General features: G+C 33.8%; 2 protein-coding genes across 2 annotated transcripts in view; both read right to left on the reverse strand.

Annotated features, from left to right (window-relative positions):
- LOC136980670 (putative leucine-rich repeat-containing protein DDB_G0290503) overlaps positions 1–510 on the reverse strand; it is a 20,423-nt gene extending 19,913 nt beyond the window's left edge. The window contains exon 1 of the mRNA XM_067276826.1: positions 400–510. The gene's annotated coding sequence lies outside the window, so the exon portion shown is untranslated. The remainder of the gene's footprint in view (positions 1–399) is intronic.
- On the reverse strand, positions 400–25,662 carry LOC136980671 (janus kinase and microtubule-interacting protein 3-like). Its single transcript, XM_067276828.1, has 9 exons — positions 25,512–25,662; positions 21,583–22,112; positions 3,298–3,489; positions 3,153–3,212; positions 3,002–3,082; positions 2,806–2,919; positions 2,661–2,726; positions 937–1,025; positions 400–516 (listed from the first exon to the last, which is right to left on the reverse strand). The coding sequence occupies exons 2-8, from the start codon at positions 22,087–22,089 to the stop codon at positions 1,002–1,004; spliced, it is 1,044 nt and encodes a 347-aa protein (XP_067132929.1). The 5' UTR covers positions 22,090–22,112; positions 25,512–25,662; the 3' UTR covers positions 400–516; positions 937–1,001.

Here is a 25,662-nt window from a genome sequence, read left to right on the forward strand (position 1 = left end):
TGAATTTTTTGCCAATCATCTCGATATAGTGTGTGCTAGAGTACCTAGATATCAGAGCAGCGACACACGAGTCTTCGCCGCCATGTTCTGTCAACTGTCATCACGTGGTCTATGGGTTTACTTAAGAAATGACGATTTTTTTCTGTTTAATAAAGCATTTTATTCGTAAAAATGCTTTATTAAACTGAAAAAAATAGTCATTTCTTAAGTAAACCCATAGACCACGTGATGACAGTTGACAGAACATGGCGGCAAAGACTCGTGTGTCGCTGCTCTGATAAATAGGTACTCTGGTGCGTGCTATTTCCAGAAAGTTAATCTTAATTTGTGATATTGACCTCCACAAAAGGGAGAGGAAGGAAAGTGAATAAGTTTTGATATTTAAATTTTAATACTTACATTTAAATCGTCTGACGTGCAGGACGAAACCGACGAATCAAATTCGGAGCTCCTAGTATTACAGCAAACTGGAAATTTTTCCGTATTTACTCCGCAATCCACCGGTTTCGACACCGACTAATCAAAATTAATCAATTTTAATCGAAATTGGCGAATAAATATAATCTTAATACTTTTTATAAGTTTTTAAAAGGCTCCCTTAATGCCTTTGGCATTAAGAGGACCCTTTATTATAAAACCAGGCGGAGGACAGACGGAAAAAGAGCAGCCAACCTATTCAGACTCGACTTCTGGTCCCCATAAATGGCATAAGCCAATATCGGCCATCTGGCGATCTGGCCATCAAGCAATTAATTAAAAATCATAATAGTTTGTTTCTCAGTTCTTCAGATTGCCCCTAGTGTGGTCGCGCTACCGTGCGGCGGAAATGACTTTACGTTGCCGCTTCTTGCAGCCGTGCCGCGTGTGCGTATCCACTCTAAAAATTCGAAAATCGATCAAAAAATCTGTTTCGTCGACTAAAAGAAAATCCGTTACCTTTCCTTGATTTTCAATTTCCAACACGCAAAACTCTAATAATTCATTCTGATCTTGACTTTCTTTCAGTCACGACGCAACTTTTGAATCTAAAAGAATTCGTTTGTAAGTGAAGGATAATTCAATTTTTAAATAAAAAACACAAAAAAATATTTATATTAACATTTATTTAAGTCTCTAGCAGTCCGCGGTATACTTTAGAGACATAAGAGGTGCATAGTTATTGGGTGCTATAATGATTGTTATACGCGACCACGGTTGGTCCGGCAAGGCTTTGAAACAAAGTGTGTTGGAAATTCGGTGTTGTACCTGTATTATATATAATATAATATAATTGGCTCTGTATTAAAAACTGGTCTTACAAAGAAAATCTTGATTAAAGGACAAGTAATATTAAGTAATTGGGCTAATTTGAAGAGCAATATACTCAAGTGTGAGTGTACTTGAATATATTTCTGTCATTATTTAAACCTTTTGCAGCAGACAAAGACAGCAATGTTCTCGTTACACTCTCAGGTCAATCAGTCAAAAGCATTATTAATGTCTTCTGTTAATACTAAGCTTAAATTTTTTTTATATCAAAAATATTTCTAGTGGGATTATTATTTGATAGTATAGAAGGGAATTATTGTTGGACTGTTTGGGAAGAAAACAGTTGCAGAAAAAGTTACCTCCCGTCCCCATTAATCGCATGGTGGGACAAAGCTTAATAAGCTACTATTGTGTGAACATTGATGCCATTAAGAATTGGCTAGAAGAAAAGATATAAGACTCTCTCACCATTACAGAGTTGAAGGAACTAATAAAAATCCTAAACTATATTTGAAATTTGAAAAAAAATTCCAAAGTATCTGAAGCGATTTGCCAAAAATCAGTATTCTGGAATCATAGACTGTGGTAGCGAGTTGCGGTTGAATCTTAACACTTTTCTAGAATTGATAATAAGTGCCAGAATTGTGAGAGACAAACTGTGGTCTTATTTGAGAGGTCATCGTGTGTTAAACTTCTAGACAAGTATATGTTTGGCTCGCTTAAAGTTTCCATTTTTCTTCAGAATTTTGCAAAAAATTCAAAAGATTCCCAGAAGTTACATAGCAATGGATTCTTCTGCGACTTCTACCACACTCTTGAAGAGATCCATTGGTTTTTCCCGTGTTGAGTAAGATGCTTTTGGCTGCTTTACATATGCCTTCTAACAGTGTGGCAATGAAGTGTGTTTTATATAGTTATCTGTACGCTTCAAGATTTTTTGCCCATTGTAAGATTCGGACTGACTCATGCAGAGCTGAATTTCAATCAAATCCTCACCCTACTATTACTGGTATTTACTTCCAGAACCTTGCATTACAGATGTTTGCTTTATAACTCTTGTATTATGACTATTTGCTTTACAGTCCTGGCATCACAGTTGCTTGCTTTTATGACTGTATAGTTACAGAAGCAGAAGGTTATAAAGCAGGTGGTCACAGAATAGGGTCTATAGTGTGAATGTATATGTATATAATTATAACTTACTAATTTAAAATGTATTCATCAGTTTTGTTTTTTGAAAAATTACAAAAATATAAAAATATATTTCATTTAAAACTGCTTTCATAAAAACAAGGAGAGGACATTTAATGTTTCTTTTAAACAAAAATATAATTAAAATAATTAAAAATTATTTTATTTGTAAGAATTTTTCTTTAAGATTAAATAATTAACGATTATATTTTTAATCTCACTTTATTTTTTAAGTGAAGAGCGATGTGCCCCAATTTCTGATTCTCGTCGGCCAGACTAACGACATTCTGCAATTTTAAGAGATTAAATTGTATTTCCGACGTAGAAATAATTCCAAAATTAATTAATATCCGAATTAAATCTTACTTTATTTTTGATTTCCTCCCCTTTCTTCTCGCTGACTATCTGACGAAACAAGGAGAACGAACGCTGTAGCTCCAAATGTTCCTTAAACAGTCTTTTGTACATGATCTCTGGCACCTACATATTCATTTTTACTTAGTCTCTTTACAGTATATATATATATATTACATTTTAATATAATTGAGTGTGTGATACTCACTTGACTTGTCTTTAAAATTTTTCTTTCCTTTCTTCTTACATTGGTTTCGCTGCTACTGGATCTATCGTCTAAATCCGAACTCTATAACAAGTAAGTAAGACAGTTAAACTCGTACTAAACACTACTTTAATCTATAAAACAATCATCTTGCCTCATTGCCGTTGGAAGTATACTTCCTTTTGTTTGGATTCCTTCTACTCGATCCACAGACCTAACAGATATAAACAATTACATCGATCTCGAGTGTCAAAAACCGACAGATACTTTATTGTATTAATATAATCCACCGTTCTTACACCGAGGTTTATTTTGCCTTCCTCAGCTGCGTCGTTAACAGCCAGGCTCTTCGATTCATCGTTCGAGTTTCTGGCTTCCTGCCTCTTGTGTCTGCACTGGTGTTTCAACCAGAAACTGTTCCTTTCGTGAAGTATGCACAATTCTCTTCTGAGCTGCTTGATTTCGCGATCCTTAGTCTTTAGTTCCGCTAACTGAAAATGTAAACAAATACATTAAATAATAAATATCGTCTCTTATAACTCAAATATCCCAGGTTAAATGCACGAAGATCCGAAACACGGGCCAATAAAGTTTTGACAAATTCAAAAGCATCTAAGGAATGATGGAGGTTCTCCCTCCCATTTCTTGTCCCTGCTTTCATCTGTCTAACTCTGTTCTCGAGATTCAGGAAGAACAGACAGACAAACAGTGGGAATTTATAGATCTACAATTTTTTAAAATTACAGCTGTTTTAATGATTTTCTTCCAGATTCTTAGGAGAATAGACAATGGACTTTTGTCTACTTTCTTAGATAGGTCCACAGGATTCGAATTGAAGTCTCGGAAGGTCGCGACCTTCCGAGACTTCAATTCGAATATTCGGAGCATCCCCGTTGTATTAAATGGACGACGAATGATATCACTCGAGAGATCGATGGAAAATTTTACTTGAAGCTACCAAATTAGATACATTGTTATATTTTTCTCAATTAAAATACATTAAATAAAGTTGATGGTAAATATAATTTAATGGAATATACACGTAAATAACATGAATTTTGTACGAATTTTCTACATCTTTATAACAAATCTGATAGAATTTCATAACTTTATACAATATAACCGGTTAATGTTACCTTAGGTGCCAAGATGGCGGCTCGTCTCTGATTCCAGCAAGGAAACAGTGGGACGCACGTTCTAACTTAATCTATTCTAATAATTTGGTATCTAATAATTATGGTAATTTATTAGAATAGGTTAGGTTAGGTTAGAACGTGCGTCCCACTGTTTCCTTGCTGGAATCAGAGACGAGCCGCCATCTTGGCACCTAAGGTAACATTAACCTATAAGATTTATGATAAATTAATGCTAAAATTATTACTTATCGTCATTATAAAATAAGAATGAGAATTAACTAATGATGATTACAATTAACCTTTACTTAATATAATTAAAAAAACGTTTTAAGTAACTTTATAATTAATAATAATATTAAAATAAACCGAAATTAAGACGCTTACGTGACTTTTCGCTTTATTTTTCTCTATAATTATCCTTTCTGCAAGCGCGGACAACGACACGTTGAGTGTGAAAATTTGAATATTCTACCGCGTAAAAGTGACAGGTCACGTGGCCGGAAATACCGACGTCATTTCCGATATTAAAAAATAATAATAACCACGTCGCTTCGACGGGTTATTTTCGCATTAATTTATATTTATATTTTCGTTTAGATGTATTATTTACGTATCTTGCCGCCTGGCCATTAACGTCACACTTATGGAATTTCGAAGATGGTCGGCACCGTTGCATCGCCAATCTGTCAATTATACTCATAAAGTAACGCCAATCGCTATTAATTTCGCACGAACGAAGGTCGTCGAGGTTGTACGATCACCGGAAGTGACGCGTTACGCTTATAAAACGGTCATTAGTCTGTCACCGGAGAGTGACGATTGCCGGAAGTGACGCTTAATGTTTACGGACATTCATTCATTGGAATTTTATAAAATATATCCAATAAGAGCGCGGATCGATGCTACGAAATTTTGAATTAACCTATTACGAGGCGAGAAATTCGAATTTGAAATAAATCTCGTTTATAAACATTTTTCAACGTAATTGCTTAAACTAGTAGTTTGTCTGTACGCTTTAAAAATAACCTACTCTAGCATTTGTATCCGTTCGTTCGTTTGTCTACTTCCATCCGAAAATCAGAGATAGAAGCCCTAAATTTTCAATGTCAAGGATCGAACGCGCATCCTTACACCGGATATCCTTATATCCAGTATAAGGATTCTTATACCGCATATCCTGAAGCTCCATACGAAATTTAAACTAAAGAAAAATCGATTTTTGACACTTACAAGCTTAATTTCTGGATTATTTTCCATTTTACCATCGAATTTGCAAGCAGATTTCGAGCAATCGAATGCCCCGAAATTGTTCTAAATATTTTATTCTAGAATTTCTAAATATAAATTTGAACTTATGCAAATTAGCTACGAGGTTACTAGAAAAATAGTCGATTGTTAGGCATTGATAAATGCCACAATTCCCATTTGTTAAGCATTGTTGAAACCAGGGAATTAATGTTATCGATACCTCGTTAATTCAACTTTTTAATTACAAAAATTGACCTGAATTAAATTAATTGCATTCTATTTAATTACTTTATGACAAAATAGAATAATTTTTATTTACATAAACGAGATTTTAGTGTTATGATATAACTATTCTCTGTATTTACAGGCCTGCATATTAAAATGCCTTTGATCCACTTTGTTGTTTTGAGAAGTCTTATCCGACAGACAAACTGACGGATACAAAACTTCTATTCTCTACTACTATAGCTTTCTGCCAGGCTCGAGTTTTAGGGATATAGGGATAAAACAAGTAATTCTATCTTTGGGATATAAGAGCATAGCCTTTATATACTGGAGTTTTTGCCCTTATAAAGCACTTTATAAACAGGGGTAAGTCATAGTTCGGAACACAAACACAAAGCATAAAGTATAGCCTTTAGAGATGTAGAGATAGTTGCATAAATAGGAGTAAAGTATAGGGTTTTGTCTGCCTATAGATAGGGACAGTTGTATGTGCTATAGGGAAGTAAGTTCATAAATAGATCAAGCCAAAGGTACAGGTTTTGTCTTTAAGGTCACAGAGACAGCAGGTAAATAAGGTAAGCCATAGATAGGCAGTTTATAAACAGGAATAAGCCTTTAATTTTTGAATCTGAAGATTGTAAGGACAGTGCATAAGTAAGGACGAACTAGAATTTCCCTTTAAGGAGGTATAGGGTCGTAATTCCATCTTTAGGGAAGTGAAAAATAAGCAAATATTTTAATTTTGAAGTAATTTCCCGGCAATTCCTTCCCGTAACGAAATGCAGATTTATTCTTTATTAATAAGTGCATCTATACAGATACATAAATACAGATTTCTCGTGTGTTTCCTAATAAATTTCACACTTGAAAAATACTTTATAAATAATTAATTGTTTAAAAAATGCCTTCGATCCGGTTAGGAAACTCGACGTTTGCATAGAAGAAAAATAAGATTAGAATCGGTTTGGGTACGACCTCAATCGATTCGCCCCCCTCCCCGGAGTCGTCATCAACGAAATTTCGTGGCAACACCGGTTTTCTTACTTATCTCACAACTAGACCGGACTGGAGCGAGCATTCACACCTATACGTAAATGAGCGTAAAAACCTCATAACGCTGTACAGCTCGAGGCTCATGAAAGTCGACCCTTTCGCGCTCGCGCAATATAATTAACTTACTACATCCGTTCCGCTTCGTATAAAATGCCTTCTAAACTCGTTACAAATTCGAAAAATACTGTATTTTGAATAATTTAACGCAAAATAAGCGCCTTCGATTAACATATTCGCATATTTTTTCCACAGTAAAAGCGCAGTTTAAGTGTATAAACGCAGCAACGTCTAAGCACTTAAACTGCACTCTTACCGTTGACATTTACGCACTTAAACTGCACTTTTACTGTTTACGCAGTACGAATGTGTCATTTCGATGATTTAAATTAGTTCTCTCGAGTTTAAATTATAGTTTACGTCACTAAAATGAAAAAAAAATGGCTCCAGTTCTAGATTTTTGTGGGCGGAATGGACGGTCATCGTACCTGTACGGTGGGATAAAAACACACTAAACCTTCAGGTCAATTATTCCAAAGAAGAGTCGACGTCTCCACCCATCACTTAAGCTTAAGCATATTAACTAAGGCATGAATAGCTTCTAAAAAAATTCATTATTTATTTATTTTTTGGCCCCTTTATAGCGTACACATAACGAGTACAGCTTATATTCATTCCGTCCCTCCTCTACACGATACAAAAGTAATCACTAAACACGTCACACAACATTTAAATTACGATAACGAATATCTCTCGTTGATTTATTCACGAATATAGAAGAATAATTAAATATATAACCTTATATTTTAACTTTTTAACACACAAAAATAGAAGAAATTTATACTTATAACACTTATAAAACGCCCTCCTCTCATAATTGAAAGTGTAAAATATTTAGTAAATGTAAGGGTGGAGCAATGTTAGTGCCGATAGATTAATTTTTTGGTGAACGCCCAATTGTTTAAAGTAGTATCATGTATAAAAGATACATCGAACAATACGTAACACACACAATAAGGATTTTCTTGAGAAACTTCTTCATTCATTCGTGGCATTTCTTATAAGAAATTCATGAATGAAAATTACGTCAAGCTAAACAACACGAGATTCAATTGGTATAAAGTGTTCGAGGGCTGATTTCTTCAGCTGTATTTAATTCGGGCAGACATACAGACAAACGCACGTATTTTGAAACCTGTATAGATTGCATACACATTCGTATTTTTAACTCACAACTACGTTATGAAAGCACAAAAATTAACTTGCGTATGAATGTATAGTTGTTTTGAAACACGTCTGTTTGTCTATCCGCTTGAATTATATAAATATCTTTACATGAATCGTTCGTTTAGCTTTTATTAAAATTATATTTTGTGTTGCTTAGCTTCGATTTCATTCTTTTATTGTATAAAGGATAAATTATCACACAATTTTTTCTTCTTTTATGAACTATGAATGGAAATTGAAGGAAAGTAAACGAAATTGAAGAAGTTAAAGAAAAAAAACAACCTTCAACTCATAAAAATTGAGTGTCTCTAAAAGCAGACAGACAAACGGACGTGTTTTGTAACGTAAATAAGTTACATATACATTCAGTTTTACTTAGAAGAGAATTATTTCTTATATTTTTACAACTTTTCTGAGTTTAAATACGAATGTATATGCAACCTATATACATTTCAAAGCACGTCTGTTTGTCTATCTACTTGAATTCAATAAATGTCGTTAAAGAAATCGACTTGAACAATTGAATTTTACGTTCTTTCCACCTTCTATTTCATTCTCGTACGAAATAACAAATCGATTCTTCTTCTTTTTATGAATGAAAATTAAGTTACAACAAAGGAAAGATTGAAGAAGCTAAACACAAAACGTAATTCTTATAAAAACTGAAAGATTCATTTCTCTAAAGGTATTTATTTATATATAAGAAGACGAACAGACAAACGGACGAGTTTTGGACACACCCACAGGTCACATATAGGCCCACAGTACATACTGTATTGGCCTATATTTAGAAAAGAGTTAATGTAGCTCTTTTCTAACCAGGGCCTTCGACAGGAGGGAGAGCTGAGGACATATCCTGGGCCCGAATAAAAATTAGGGGGCACTTAGTAGTTCCTATAAATTAATGTGATTTTTACTAACACAGCTTTTTTATTAATAAACATAATACTCATTTTATTTGTTCGTAATTAATGGTAAAAGGGACCCTCTAAAGGGCAAAATGGGTCCGCTTAGGTGCAAAAGGGCCTCCTCTCTATCCTGGACCACGTGGCCCCGTTTCTACGTGAAAAATATCTTACATACAACCTACATATGTTTGAAAAGACGTCTGTTTGTCTACAAGTCCGCTAATCACGAAAATATAAGAATTAACTTCCTAATTGACCCACATTTTAACAATGAATCAATAATACATTTATGTATATAAATATAGAATAAACAAATTCACCCCTATTACATAAATCCCTATTATTTAGAGGAATTTTTCCAGGAAAATTTAACAGACAAAACATTGACGCTAAAGCGCGATAACCTTATTTTTCAACCAGTTTTGCACGAGAATTACACGTAATAATGTAACAATATTATAATTTTATAAAGGAATATCCGTAAAAGGATATTCTTCGAATATTTTTAAGTGAATATTCTTAAATTCAAGAATATTATTAAATTAAAAAAAAGAATGGAAACAATGCCATTGATACAGTTATATTTGCATACCGACACGAACGTTCAAGGTCAGAATTTCGGAATTTATATTACAAAAAATTGAATAAAATGTTATATTATATACATTTTATGTAAATTAAGTTTATTTATAATAATATACATACGGTTAGACAAGTACACGTTTTATTATTAATAATATTTTACAAGGTTTTTATTACCTAGTAGACAGCTTATGTGACATATATCGAAGGTCCTTTAATGAATTAATTGGAAAAAATGGGCTTTATTTAGACAAATAAATTTATATAGCGTTAAATTTAAGCCCATAATTTTGTTGTAATAAATTAAATAATAAGCAACTGGTTCCAACAATCGATACCAGGGGCAAAAGTGGTGCTGTTCTCGAGCAAATGGTTTCAATAATCGATACCAGAGACAATAGTGGTGACGGCAACTGTCGGTAACGGGGCCTCTCTTACGTTTCTAGATGCTCCTAATTAGGGCCTGAAAGAGGCCGAACGGGGCAGGGGTCTCCCTCCTCTTCCACGGTCGTAAAAACACAGGAATTAAATCAATAAACAGTATGAACCTATCGTGATTTTCAGCACAATAGACTAAATTTTAGGCTATTTCGGCGTTCGGGGCCTTGGCAAAAAGGCCTATTAACCACTAAGTCTGATCCTAACAGTTCTTCAAGTTATATAGGCAGAGCTAGATTTGCACGTAAGCAATTTATGGCCTCCCGTTTGGAATCTATAGCTTAGGGCCTGATATTTTTAGTAAAGGGGAAGGGCCCGTCACATGTTATAGCTGGTAAGTAAAATAAAGCCCTGTAAGAAGGTTCAAAGGTTTCAATGAACACTCGTATTTTGTGTTAGAACAAAAACGTTAGAAATATAAGAACTTATAACGTGTTTAATTTGCATAATTAAACACTCCGGAACATTATAAATTTACAGTTTCGTTTGACGTCATTATCTCTTCTTAAATTTTTCAACACTTACTACAGCTTTCACCTACGAGCAATTACCTTTTCTATATTTAAATTCTCATAGAGCGTGGATAATTCGATCCGTTCACGATATTTTTATACATTTTCGAATTCCGACCTTTGTGTTTCTGTAAATTATAGTGTTAGGATGCTCGGCACTGCATAATTACACACCTAAAACACGGGTTTATCCAACGCTAACGACTGAACTTCTTTCACTAGTTCTAATGACAAGGACCCCTTCCACATATCCGTTTGGTAATGACGTTTCGGTAGAACTGTCTTGTGTAATTACCGCCAATGAACTAAAATTCGGAACACTTGAACACAAAAAAAAAAGATGTTCTTCCCCGTTTCCTATTCATTTACACTCCGCCGCAGAGGGTTTTTACCGACCATTGGATCACCCTATTTTGCCAGCAAAATAACGAATTTTATTTTCGAAATTGAATCCGGAATCGTATGTAACGGTTCCGGTGCTGTTTAGGGCCTCGCGTTACGAGTCTCTAGCTTAGGGCATCACATTTTTTTACGTGTACCATTATTTGGTGAAGGGGAGGGCCTATTATATGTTGTAGATTATGCCCACAACAAGTTTAAATGAAGTTCTAGAAAATTAAATCTTTCCTTATTATGTCAGTAAACACGAATAAGGAAATGCCCTTAAAACCAAGAACTTACAACTGTTGTGGCTTACTTTATGCCTTAAAATATTAAATTTATTTGTTTGCATTTCGAATTTTAAGTAAGTTTTGTGATTAATTGTAAGGGGAGAAACGTAGCAGAAAAGTAAAATAATGAACAGAATAATAACAAAATTTATATTATTACCTTAACGTGATTCTGATTAATCATCATGGTCAGAGGAAAAGATTTTTCTTCGTGTTTATTATCCCATTAACAGCTTCTACATCATGCCATTTGTCACCCACATAAATTACATTTTGTATTTATTATACCAGTAACCATAAATTAAACCATAGTGGTATCAAATTAACGCTTCCACCGTCGAAAAAAAAAAAAAAAGCGTTTTTCAGCCTACCGTGAACTTGAGTCTAACGTTGAGCAACGGTGCTTCAGCTCAAATTTTATCTTCTAAGCTCAAACCAAAATTTGCGCTTTAGTACGAGCCGAAACGTAAACTATAACTCAACTTTAAACGTTGAAAACAGATTAAATTTTAGCTTGAGCTGTAAATCAAACTTGCGTTTGAGCTTAGATCAAGAATGAACTCGAGCCGCAACGAAAGTTGAAAAGCTAAGTTCTAGCTCAGTTTAAGTCTCGGCTCAAATTAAAATTTAAGCTCAAGCTCGTGCTGCAAATCTAAGCTCTAGCTCAAGTTTAAATGTAAGTTTTGAGCTGAAACTTGAGTTATGACTCAAAAACTCAAGTTTCAGCTCAAAATTTACATTTAAACTTGAGCTAGAGCTTAGATTTGCAGCACGAGCTTCAGCTTGAGTTTAAATTTTAGTTTGAGCCGAGACTTAAACTGAGCTAGAACTTAGCTTTCAACTTGTGTTGTGGCGCAAGTTTAATCTTCATTTTCAACGACATTTTGAGCCGAGGCTTAAACTGAGATAGAGCTTGTGCTGCAGCTCGAATTTCGACTTGATCCGAGGATCAAATCGAAATCCGAAGAATGAGAATTTTGATGCTACAGCCATTATTAAGTTCATTCTAGAGAATGATATGAAAATTAATGAGGTTTTACGCTTCATCAACCGTAAATACTCTTCACTGAGATTAAATTGTGTAAATATTTTAAAGAAGTTAAATCAGTGCATGCAGATAAAAAATACAATTTAAATACCTTTCGGAAGTAGAATTACTATAATTATATAGCAACAGGTAGATTTTATGTTCTGCAACAATCATAAAAATGAACCAGACGGCTCCAAAGTCTAAATTATGTTTACTCGAACTGTTTGTCAATGGAAATAACCTAATTATCACTCGAAGAGAAATAAAATTGACCGGGAAAAAAGCCTAAATTTGAATATATTTCGACCCCGCGACCTTTTGCATTAATATTCAAATATTCGTAACCCCTTCATCATTAATACTAATGACGTTTTTATACCATTAAACTTAAATTATTCGATTACAGAAATAATTTAACCGGAATAAAAATTAACCTTACGCCGGTTGAAAAATTGGTCGATGGATCAATAGTGTTACGATAACGGTAACTTAATTTAAATTAATAATTCTTCCAAATTCGATTTGCGGATAGTTTAAGCGGTGTATTTTAATGTATATTTGACAATTAAAATTAATTTTTCGAAGGAAACTTTTAGAGTAAATAATATAAAAAGTGTCTATCTATAAATTTAAATCACTCAACTAGTAGTTCGCGGCTCCCACGAGTTGCTCGTAAAACTCATTCCGAAGGTTTTTTTTCGTTGTATTATATAAAATTATAAGTATTTTAAAGAATTTTTTTAGATTTATATTCTGTAAATCCCTCCTAGAAACATTGAAAATTGAGAAGCAGCGCTGTATATTCCCCTATCGATCAATTACGGTATCGAATTAATCTCGATTCTCTCGTGATTTACTGAAAGATAATGGAATCCGAAGAAAACGATTCCTCTTCGTGTTTTAACGCATGGAATATTTTCTGTACGAAGCGTCAGTTCAAATTAAATCAACCTTCGACTTTATACTCGAGCGAGCGTATCAAAATATAAAATATATTATAAATCTCGCCATTGTGTAAAGATCTACAGAGACGATCATCACTTTTCTCGCCAAATTTAATTTCATAATGGACCATTTACCGATAACAAAGAAATGGTACTTGTTGTAAGAATAGAAAAATTGAATCAAATTTGGAAAATTTTACATAATTTTTATCGATATAATGATTAAAATATACGCGGGCGATCCTCCTTTTTAAATACACACCGGTGCACGAATCCCAAAGGGCCACCCCGCGTATACCGTATTCGCTTATTCGCGAAAATTATCGAAAAATTCGGCGAAATTCCACACTTTTCGAGTTTAGAGGAGGATCACGAAAGTATTAATAGAAAAATTTGAAGAAAAAAAATTCGGCGAGTCACAACCCATTGTGTTTTTATTCAGGCCACGAAAGAGATTCACACTTCCTATTAAATACTACCAATTTATACTAGAAAAACACCAACCGAACAAAGAAATTTACAATGGAGAAGATACAAAATGTCAGTAGAATATTATTATTTTTTATTTTTTTTTCGTCCAGAGTAGTTTTAAAATCCTAAAGACCTGTTTGGAGCTTTTCCGCAAACTTTAACAGGTCGTCAATAGTGACCCGTGTTTCCTTAACCTTAACAGGTTATTTTCCCTTATAAACATTATTGTTATTTTCCCATTAAAAAATGGATTCTACAATTAAAGATATTCTTTAATCGTAGAATTAAAAATAACCATTCCGGAAAAAGTTGGCTACTTGTGTAATAAAATTTGTACGGAAATATCCACGTTCCTCCGCGGTTATACTGTATACAAATTCGTTTAAGCCCATTGTACGGAGTGTTAGAACAATATACCCCATTATATACACCAGTGGAACGAATTAAAGCAATTTACCACAGATTAACGTTTCATATAATATTTTTTTTTTATGTTAACCTTCTTTAATAATGGTTGATTTCAATATAAAATAACCGCTTCGGTGGCAGCACATTTCTCTGTTCTTTCGGTTACGTTGCTCAAGAGTAATTTTCCCAGTTACAGTAATACTTTCTACTTCAGTTAATTCCATTTCAATAATAGTAATTTCTTTCTTTTTCGATCGCAGTCTCTTCGGTTAAACTGTTTCCATAATAATTTCAGCCTTCAATTAAAGCCGCTTTATTATTTCGACTGGATTTCTTCAGTTCTCGACTACTTCGGTCGTATTTTCCGACACTACTATTACCTCGGGTAGTGCCAACCGTATTGTTTCGGCCATTTCTATACTATTTCAATACACCGTTAACATTACTTCAATTACAGCCTATTTCTTCTTTATTACTGCGACGCTAATTTCATACCAAAGTGCCACTTCTGTATTGTTTCAACCGCTTCACCTATACTACTCCTGTTACAACCACTTCTATCCTACCTCCGCTGCTCTCATAGTCATTTCTACACCGCTTCGGCTGTGTTTATCTAACACTAGTATCGCCTCACTCGCAGCCACCTGTATTGTTTCAGCTGTACAGTTAAAGCCGGTGTATTTCCTCGTCAATTTAAAATCTACTTCGATAAACATTTTCTATTATTTCGATCGCAGTTACCCAAGGCTATGGGCCTCTAGAGAGCCCAAACGAGAAGCGACAACATTCGATGCTTCCTAACTTCGTTTCCAAGTATTGCCAAAAGCCTAATTTTAGGAAATGCCTTCCGGAAATTTAAAGGTAAGAATGTACAAATATAAAAAAAAAAATACAGAAATTAAATAAATTCGCAGTGTGGCGAATTAAAGCGCGTGTTGGAAAACAATATATATATATTTTAAGTGTTCGGAATACGAGAATCTCTTACCTTTCACACAACGTCGTCTATGGTTATCCGTGACCCTTACAGCACGCGCATACACACACATAAGGAAGCCGGTTACTCGACTGGCACCTGCCCGTTTTACTAGTGACTGTGGAGCAGACGGGATCGGTACTAACCTTCTACCCTTCACGTGACTCGAATGACCAATCAGCGCTACTTCCTCGTACGTCCGTGGATTGTTAATTTGATTAACTCGCGTGCGATTATACTCCACTCGAAAACTATTTATTGTTTAAATTTCCAAACTTTGTCGGCCCTGTATTTTTGAATATTCTCTGTAAAATAATCGTTTCTTTGATTAAAAAGAAAAAAAATACATTCTCCTGTACGCACGCTTTCATTTACTCTTTTATAATGGGACTTTAGGTATTTTATTTGTACATTTTTCAACCGATATTGTAGTGTTTACATTATTATTTTACTTTGAAAATATAGGCCTATTTGTTTAATTTTTAAAATATTTTGCAGTTATTTAAAAATATTTACCCGAAAATAATTCCATTTAAATACATAAAGTATTTGTAATGTATAATTAGGGTTTGGTTGAAAGAAAATACCACTGATTTCGACTTATATGTGCCTTACGCTGAGTCACTTCCTCTTCCACCAAATACTAATTATTTAAAAGTGAAGGGGCTTAACAGTGATCGCGACTCGTCGGGCCCTAAACCGCATTCTCTTCCGGTCGGGCCTTAAATTGTACTGTCTCGTCGAGGGGCCCTAAACTCTAGCTTGCTTAGCTCACGTGTAAATCCAGTCTGGTGATTTCACAAAGTTTTTCGTCATTTTCCCCCTTTTACAACACCTTAAAACGCTTAATTACGGTTGGAATTTTATAATTTACTTACTTTTTCTTCGTCTCTTTCAACTTTTATCCTCTGAAATTGGCTTTTAAATTCAGTTTACGCCTCATTTAAAACGTAATAACGCTTGCTGGGAAAGGGTTCGATTTACATAATACATTTTATTTATAATACGTTATGCTAATGTTTGGTTGAAGGAAAATTGGCATAAGAATCCTGGTTTATATGACAATATTACCTGATGGTACCATAATGTTCCATAGATAATATCATTTTCTTCCTTTATGGTTTCCAATAATAAATGTATCGTTTATTTATTCCTTTCTTTTCCTCCACACTGTGCATTAGTGTTTACTATTATATTTAATTTTACAATTCTTACCCCCCCCCGTTGACTTACTTTTTAGGTGTAGCGTAAGGGGGGGAGACCGGACCTTACTTTTGTAAATACATTAATTAACAAAGAATCGGACGAGATTTAGGTGTGGCAACCGCGCTTGTACACCTGTACACGTTGTTTACGTCACTAGTGGCTAAATCTACAATGGTGTGTGTGTAGGGGGGGGTACGGTAACGTAACTAGAATATATATTAGAGGGGATCGAATTAGAACGTGCAAACCTATAGGATTGATGTAGATTCTATATGTTACTGACTGTTATGACAATAGTTTTAGTATACAATACAAATCATTTACAGTTTATTTTCTTGTATTTGGACCACTGATGGAATCTTGTGACACTAAAAAATATATCATTAAACACCATAAATTTAATATTTGTAGTGTTATATATATAGCCTATATATTTAAATGCTCTTGAAAAAAACCCTTTGATCTGTCTGCGTGTCTGTCTGTAATACGAAATTTTAACTTAAAATAAATGAAAACGAATGGCCTATTTTAAGGGCCTATAATTAGCTTGTATAATTATGTTTTTTTTGGAAGAAAATAATACAAAAAAATCTAAACAATTTCATTTTTTACGGTAGAAATTGTGTGTATTTTATTTGCTATTGGAGATTTTACAGTCCCATATTTTACATTTTAAATTTAAAAAGTATTTTAAAGCCTAATACTTATCGGGTTTCCTGTGAAGAAGTGACAATCTCTCGTCGAAAAAATGCAATTTTACGCTTTCTAAATGTAGCAAATTTTATTTAAAGAGGTCATCTTGACCCCTAATAAAACTGACCTCATTTTTTCGCGTTTTTCTGACATTTTTTTACAACTTGTCGCCACTTCCACAGACCTACATGCGACGTTCGACAATTGAGAATTAATTCTCTTATTTGTATTCGTTTAAATCTCCAAAAATAGAGTCCTGCGGGACTACTTGTAACTCGTTCAATCCTGTAGGAGTATTGTTTTATAGTAAAAGAAAAATTTCGTACAGGATCTAATGAATTTGGGCTGTATAAAGATGTATTATAGACATTAATTACGGATAGTTCTTATGGGAGTTTACATTGTAGGATTTGATGAATTAAAAATAAAGTCCTACTGATTATTTTTCATCCATTAAATCCTGCAGGAGCGAAAAACCGAAAACAAGGGAAGAAGTGCAATTTTCGGACGAATAAAGAGCCGGTTAAAAGTGAAAAGGAGCGATTTCAAAGTCTCCGAACAGACAAACCGACGAGCCAAGTCGAACGAAAACTGGTGTTAATGGATCGGGGGGGGGTAACAAAACGCGCACGACATTAACAATTAACCCATACAAAACTGGAGAGGTCAAACGTCTTCGGCGATGGGGGAGGAAGTCATATTGTGTTCATCTACCCGTAACTCTCGTGTCCTAAAAACAAAACATTTCTGTTATTGTCACTTAAACGAGTGAATCTTTTAAGGAGAACGTTCGTTTATTGAACTCATCGATTGTTTCTTTATAAAACGAAACAATATATTTTTTGCCTTTTTCTTTCAAATTTACTCGGAACAATGCAAAAAAAAAAAATACACTTAAATTCGTCGTTTCCCCTATAAACTTACTTCTAATAGGGAATAATACCTTTAAAAAACTGCGGAATGAAGAATAGTCGGAGAATAATTAAATCTTTATTAAATAATTTACCAAATAAGCATACACTATCATTAATTCCTGTATACAGGGGGCTTCTAGTCTCCATAAGAGTGAGCGAGGGATCTTCTAGCTCGGAGTAGCGAAGGGTACGAAAAAGTGGAAAAAATGACCGATTCTTTATTGAAATTAATAGAATTTCTGCCGAGGACGTTTTCTAAATTATGTTTTAAGGGGGGATTTTGATACCGAACATCGTTTAGATGGTAAATAAATGTACGGTGTGTATCTTAATGGTTGGCATACGTGAGTCACGATAGCTGCGTGATATCCACGATAGCATCTTGTATTAGTGTTACTAACGAGACGGTCGTCGGGGGTAATGCCGAAGAATAAAGGTCAATTTCTTTTCTTCTCTTTTCGAGTCCGGTAATAAAACGATTTTCTTGCGGATAAACGGGCTTAATTAATAATGCCGTACTTAATCTGCTTTTGAAGTGTTTTCTTCCTTATCATTTTTACAAATGGTGAGATTTTTTGTAAATATAACAGCGTACACGTTCGTGCGTGGGAATTCCATTAACAATGCCGTAAAAAGTGTAACCCGTACATAAATCCGTACAATTTAAGGTAATTTTTAAGGCAATCTCTACTACTTACAGCATTTTTTAAGTACAGTACGATGTGTACATAAATTCTCACCGTTTTGAGCTATTTTTAGCCCTTCTGTACGAAGGATCGTACAATTTCCCAACATGAAAATATCTGGCTCGGGGGAAAAAAAAACAGCTACCAGAACACGTCGAGTGGGGGTGGTTGGCCTCGACCGGCGCGTACACGTAACCTTAGGGTTATACCAGTCTCGTATTATTGTACTTCCCATGACTAGCGTCCGACCATCGTCTCGAGCAATTTATTCCTTCCTTTATTAAACATAAAAGAAATAAATTAAAACAATTTTCTAGTGTTTTAATACGCGGTTCTATTGTGTCTGCAACGCTAGTGTGACGCCATCTTTGATGAAACTAATGTTCTTATTTCGTTTAATACTTGTATTCACTCCATTTATTTTACACAATTGTGGGATAAAAACTATCGATGCCCTCTTTATAAAGAGAGAAAAAAAAGGTCCTTTAGTGAGACCCTGTACGCAAGAGACAATGGGGAGGAAGGATTTTAACCAATTATTTTTGTCAAATTTTTCTTTAAGAAGTACAATACTTTAATCCGTAACGTCTCATCTGTTATTAAAATGAGAGCACCCGAGAATGGGGGCCCCAATTATAAAATAGGGGGCTCTGTATGGCCCACCCTAAAGTATAATTTTGGCCAACTCCTTATTTTTTTCTCAAGAAATGACTAAGATATCGCATATTAAGGCCCACCTAGTGTGGGTCGTAATGGGGCCACTTACCTTATTTCTAAAAAATCACCGAGAAAACCATAAAACCCAGCTTCCAAATATAAATACAAGGCGCCACTTTATATAAGAGGATCATCATCATCATCCTCATCGCAGAGTAGGAGGAAATTAGCAGAGACGTTATAAACGATTTGGTATACGAGAATACCCATTAAAAACGTCATTGAAGTGTAAAGACCCCGCTTTAAAGTAAAAATTTCCTCTTATTTACTAATTCGAAACGTGATTATACAAATCCTCGCTTATTGTACCACAAATAGAAGCCATTATAATTTGACAGTATACCGAACTGTTTCCCATGTATTCTTTTCATGGGTCGAATTCATTCCTGCCCTTTGTTTCCACCGGATTTTTTTGTATCTGTTGAACGAATCTTACGATGAATAGGCATCATAATTGCTTGTTGATGAGAAAAACTGATAAAATTTTTAATTGAATGCCATGCGGAAGGGTGTCTGTTCGTAAGCTTTTGATAAACACTTCTGTCGAGTTACTTTTAAGCGCGTGTTTATTAAACGTAAACACTTCTTGACCCGGTTTTTCTTAATATCTCCCATCGATCTTTTTATTTTTAACGCATGTTAGAGATAAAAGATGCCCGTTTGTTATGTCGAACGAAGCTCACATGCCGGTTGGCATTTCTTTTAAAAATGAATAACAGAAAGGGCACGACTAAGGCTTGTCTTCTATGTTGTTCTCCTTGACTTTATCGGGATTCACGTTCTTCACGATTCGTCCAGAATTATTGATGTTTAATGCTAATTCTTTAATTCGTTATAATGCGATTTCGAAGGTGGACAGATCATCCTTGTTTCTATTGTTTAACACAGTGGATACCGGATTTGATTTTCTGACCCTTCCCTCTTCTGATAATTAAAACTTGCCCAATCTAATGGGGTAATTCCTAAATGGTTCCGAGTCCTATGGCTGCAAGTCTTTCAACACCACAAATAAATGGCGCCTGGTCACCTCAGATATTGTAGATTCCCATATAAAAGTTAGGGTTTTAGGTCGTATAAATATTGTAGGACAAAAATCTCGTCTAGGACCGGAGAAACCATCAAATTTTACGAATTTAATTCATAAAAGACTAAAGAAAAACCAAGCTAGATTGCCGCCTCTTCGGACTTTTACCATTGGACCCTAACAGAAGTTAAATTTCATGCTTTGTCTGTGTTCGGAAGCCGTGCCACAAAGAACCACAAAGCTTCCTCGTCACACAGCTCTTCGACAAACAAATACAATAAGTTTTTTTTAAATATAAGTTTATAATTAACTCGAACTGTTTATCGTTTACTTTCTTCGTTAGTTAATTGAGGTTTCCCGAATAAACGTGTACGGGTCACGCGGAAATGGGCTCTGGCTTCTAATCAATCATTCACAATACGAGTTTGTGAACAAAGGAGCGAAGCCTTGAATCGACTGCACGATTCTTCTCTACGCAACAACCAGTTGCTTAACTTTCCCGGCAACATTCTATGCCGCCATCTGTTATCGTATTTTATAATTTGCAATTTATTCCAGCAAAATAACGTTGAAAAAAATTAATTTTGTTGGAATAAACCTCAAAAACTGGCCTTTTTTAATGTAAAATCTTACAATTTACTTCATCATAAAATATAAAAGAATTTAAGACCGAAATGCATATACAAAACAAGTATTAATATACAATTTATACGTAAATCAGGGCAAGTTGTATGTAAATTATGTTGACATAAATGGAAACTTTTAGTGATTGTATTTTAAAAATATAATAATAATAAATTATAAATTATTATTTAAAAACTTTTCCTATAAAGTTTCTTCGAGACTCATTTCGTCTTTTTTTAAACGTTGAAGAAAAGAACTGTGATAAAGTTTTGTTTCAGTTAACACCATAGAATCAGGTCATTCATTACCTGTTTATTTGTAGGACACTTCGCCGGTGTTTTCTTTAAATTCTTAACACCAAAATAAATTCTATCTGCTTTATTGAGTTTGCGGTCTTGTTTTTTTTTAATTAATTAAAATATTTAAAAATAAATATTTTAATTAACTTCATTACATTTAAATATATTTGTTTTGTCTCCAATTCTTAAGGAGAAAGGAGATAATTACTGAAATTTTCTTAATTTAATTAAGACACAGACACATTTTTGGGTTGTGACCACAATTAGAAGCGGGCCCGACCCTCAATGGGGTCGATCATTACGGATGGAGAGAAGCTGCACATTATACACGTTAATAATTATAAAATGTAATAATTTTATATTCATCTTCGTAAAATAACAATGTAACGGGATTTGATACTTAAAATCTTATAAATTAAATAGAAATTATTAGCAGATTTCAAGCGAAATGGCCGCATTGAAATCTTAACAATCTCCACTTCCTACAGCGGATTTAACCGTTAAAATGATAAAGATGAGTTAATATTAGTAACGAGTTAGTAGAAAATTTATTATATAAGAAGAAAAAATAATAATAATAAAAAAAGTAGCTTACGAGTTTCCGTATATCTGATTCGGCATCTTTCTTCATCTGACCCAATTGTGCCACGTGTTCTTCGTGAATTTTCCTCAACTCGTTTGCTTTTCTTTTATCCGATTCTAAAGCATCATTCAATGCTTCTTCTAACCTTCTTTTTGCCGCTTTTAATTCCACCACTTCAATTGCCAATTTCCTGTTAAACCCTTCATTAGCAACCGGGGATATCTGTAAAGCTCTCCTTTCCGCATCCCTGACTTGAAGAGTTAAATGTTCTTTGATTTTTTTCGTTTCCGCTCGTGATTTTTTAATTTCTTCTTCTTTCTGGTGAAGGATTCTCTGTAATTCTGCCTCGAAATTTTTTAATAAAATCTCTTTTTGCCTTTCTAATTCCGATAACTTTTCTTGTTGCAGGCGGTTCCTCATTTCTTCTAAAAGTTCCAAAGTTTTCTTTCTTTCCGATTCTTTTATTTGTTTTAATTTGTGTTCGTCGATTGAAAAACTGTCGAAACGTTCGTTAGACATTGCCGATTTTCTTTATTTCAAGCCTAAGAAATAATTACATATTTTCTCTATTAATCTCTCTTTTCACGAATATAATTTTAATTAATTTATAATAAATTTTAAAAAAATTTTAAATGAAATAAAAAATAATAATATTAATTTTATTTTAATTAAAACTTTTAAAAATAGCGAAATAAAGTGAAATTTTTAAAAACTCAGAGTTTCTAAAATCTCCCGCTAGAGGACACCACTTTATTTCTGCATTCCCATCGGTCGCCATATTTAGTCCAGTTATTTATTTTCATATTTATTTAAATAAAAAATCTGCGTATTTTCTGATAAAATATGTAAATAAATCTCAATTTTACACTATAAACTGCAATTATTATGTAGTAAAAGATGGCGATGTTTATCTTTCACTGGTATTTTTAATGTCTAGTGACTAAGAAGTATAAACTGCTTTCCTACAAAAACTATTGTTATTTCTTTGCAAAGATTAGAATTAGCTTGAAAAATTATGCGTTAAAATAATTTTTTAACAAAATAATTTCGTTTCTTTCATTGAAACATAAAAAAAATTAATGTAAAAATTCATCAAAAGATGGCGCTAATGCAAATATCTATGCAAATAAATAATCTATAAATCTTTTAGTGTTATTGAGTTCCAATTTAATTATAATGGCTTTAAAATTCAATTTTGACGATTCAGTTTCTTTGCGAATTAATTAAAATCAAAAAAAAATTACATATTTAAGAAGCAGGATTAAAGAAATCATAGAAATACAAAAATATATTAATAGAGGGCGATAGAAGCCGCATCGTCGCCATCTGTCGACAAATTAATAAATCGACGAGGTAAATATAATAGAACTAATAAATTTAAATAGCAGATTTTAAAAATATAAAAATATCCTATAATTCTTTGTTACAATGGCAATTAAATTTATAATTTCAATTTTTCTATTTTAAATCAAAATTGATCTCATTACAGTATTAACAGAGCCAGCGGCTAAGGTGGCGACCTACCGCTCCGGGGGACTCTGAATCGAATTCGAAGGAAAATCCAGGAATTTTTATATACATAAATATTAATTTAAAAAATAAAAACAATTATGATTTATATTAATTTCACGATTTTTTAATAAAAAATTAAGTTTTGCACGTCCTTGACCCGTATTTGAGACACTAGTTGAATGGCCCCGTTGGTCTCCATCTTCTGGAGTAATTAAAATTAAGGTTGAAAATGTAAATCTTTGTTAAATAAATATAGAATTTTAATGTTTTTCCTTATTAAATTCGTGTTTTTATATTTATTTATTTTTCTCTCTCCGTTCTGCAGGAGACCAGGTTAAGATTATACATAGAAATGTTCAGGTTTGTTTCTCGGGTAACTCAATACATTCGTTGCACTGCAGTGCTTCTCAAGTAATTCCATACAAACACTTTACACTCAATAGCGTAACTACTGTTTAAAGAATGGTCCGAACCTACATTCATTCTGTGCACTGTGGATGTGGCCACCAACACAGTAACAGTAAACTATTATATACATGCGGGTGAAAAGTAACAAGGCATTGGGAAATCGCTGTAATTTCGATACTTCTTAAGCAAAAGTGAGAAAAGTCTTTTTAAACATACCTCATTAAATGGAGTTTTGGATCCATACCTTTAGAATTCAATATAAGCATCGGAGCCATTCACCAACTTCCTCGAACGACCGTGGATCGAGAAGTGGATAGATTGCCACTTCGCTGTGCGTCCCGTAATCATAACCAAGAATTATTATTCGAAGCTAATTTCTAGACGAACTGTGGCGCGACGTCCCTTTACCGTATGCCATCATCTGTGCATAATAACCACTTATTTACACACTTCTAAGCCTGCAGCAATCTGCTCTCGCTGCCGGACGAGCGGTCGGCCATCTTTCTTGCCAGTCCGCGTGCGGCATCTCTCGTTCATTGCTCACTCCACTGATGCGAGAATTCTAAAGTTCTATTGATTAATTTACATGTACTGTACGTACATGTAAATTTTATTATTATTCTATTATTATTACAAAAACTATAGCGATTCCTCACTGCCTAGTTACTTTCCACCCACTCTGTAGCCTGTAAACGTAAGCGCGTTTGTCACATTCAAATATTTATCGTCACATTCGTTAAACGACGATAATTGGATAGTTCCAAATGACAAACAACTAAGCGAACCAATGATATAGTTCGTTTCATGAAACGAATTATGTCATTGGTTTTCTTGTCACTTAATTAAACAATGGGTGCTTCTAAGTAATTGTGTCGCGATATAATAAGTTCTGGTGTATTAATTCAAATCGAAATTTCGTTTATATAGAGTTTCTTAATACTATTTTCTATGTACAGTTTAATTAAAAGACATTTTGTAGCATCAAATTCGTTCTCGTGGATAAGGGATGCTAAGTAAACAAGCCAATGACAGCGCGTTTCATACGAAACAGATTACGTCATTGGCTTTCTTCCTAGTGGCCTGCCATTTTAAGTAATTTATTTATTTAAATTACTTTAAATAAAATCAAATATATTTATATTCGTTATCTGTATTTGAAAATAGTAAAAGTAATTTCGATAAGTGACATCTAGCGAGACATGTTAGAAACACATTTCGAGACAAGTTAATTTTCTTTTTTTCAACGTAAGGAGTCGCCGCTACATTTAAATTTAAGAAAATTTTTAGTTTTCTTTTATTTATTTATTTTCAGTTATAAAGTAGAAATTTATTTTTTAGAAAAAGTAAAGTAATAATAAACGATTAAAAAAAATATCGGGAAGAGAGCGCCATTATTATTGTTAAAATTAACGACTCAGACGTTGCACGTTGACGCCGCAATCGTAGTCAATACGAAACCTTTGCCAAGTCACGTGACCGAAAGGGAATTTCGAGAATGGCTGACAAATGCATCCAGAAGACTCATTACCATCGGGCATTTACTTCATAAACATTATAAAATATATATAAAAATATTTTAAAGATGTTTCAGCGTATTACACACACGTTTCTTTTTAACGAGTTCGTGCATACTCGGCATTTCTATCTTTAGAACGTTACCGTTTTACGTATAAATAAATAAAAATTCGTAAAAAATAAGCAAATTTAATGGAAAATAAATCAGCAGAGTAGAAGAACATTACGTTTATTGCGATATTTAATCATCCACGCGATTTATTTCCTTAATCAACTGCGAAAATTGTCTGGCGCGATGTTTATCGCGACTCACCACGTTATATTTAAACCTTGGCACGGAAACCAGCGAGCGTTTAGACACTAAAACAACACAAAAAATACACTTTTTCAATTAAAAAACACACAAAAAACCGATTCCGAGTCTAGAAAACACAGAAAATAAAACACTAACGCGGCATTTAAGCGCACACGGTTTACATATTGTATTTTTAAAAATAGTACCTTACCGTATCGAGTTACTGTAGAGTTTGTAGTTGAAAATGAAGCGTTTTTGCTTGGAGTCGGCAGAAGCCCCAACCCAAACCCTCCCTCTCCCAGCTCTAAAATTGAAATAATCACATTATATGTACCGTTTCTTCTCTAGAAATGTTACTGAAC

The sequence above is a fragment of the Centruroides vittatus genome, unplaced genomic scaffold (genome assembly GCF_030686945.1).
Source record: "Centruroides vittatus isolate TY-2023 unplaced genomic scaffold, ASM3068694v2 contig_717, whole genome shotgun sequence".
Taxonomy (NCBI): domain Eukaryota; kingdom Metazoa; phylum Arthropoda; class Arachnida; order Scorpiones; family Buthidae; genus Centruroides; species Centruroides vittatus.

Coding starts and splice junctions, on each gene's coding strand:
- LOC136980671 (XM_067276828.1), bottom strand. CDS start 22,089: ATGTCTAACGAACGTTTCGACAGTTTTTCAATCGACGAACACAAATTA. Junction 3,490..21,582: donor AATCAGATATACGGAAACTC/GTAAGCTACTTT, acceptor TTACATTTTCAG/TTAGCGGAACTAAAGACTAA. Junction 2,920..3,001: donor AAATTTTAAAGACAAGTCAA/GTGAGTATCACA, acceptor ATGAATATGTAG/GTGCCAGAGATCATGTACAA.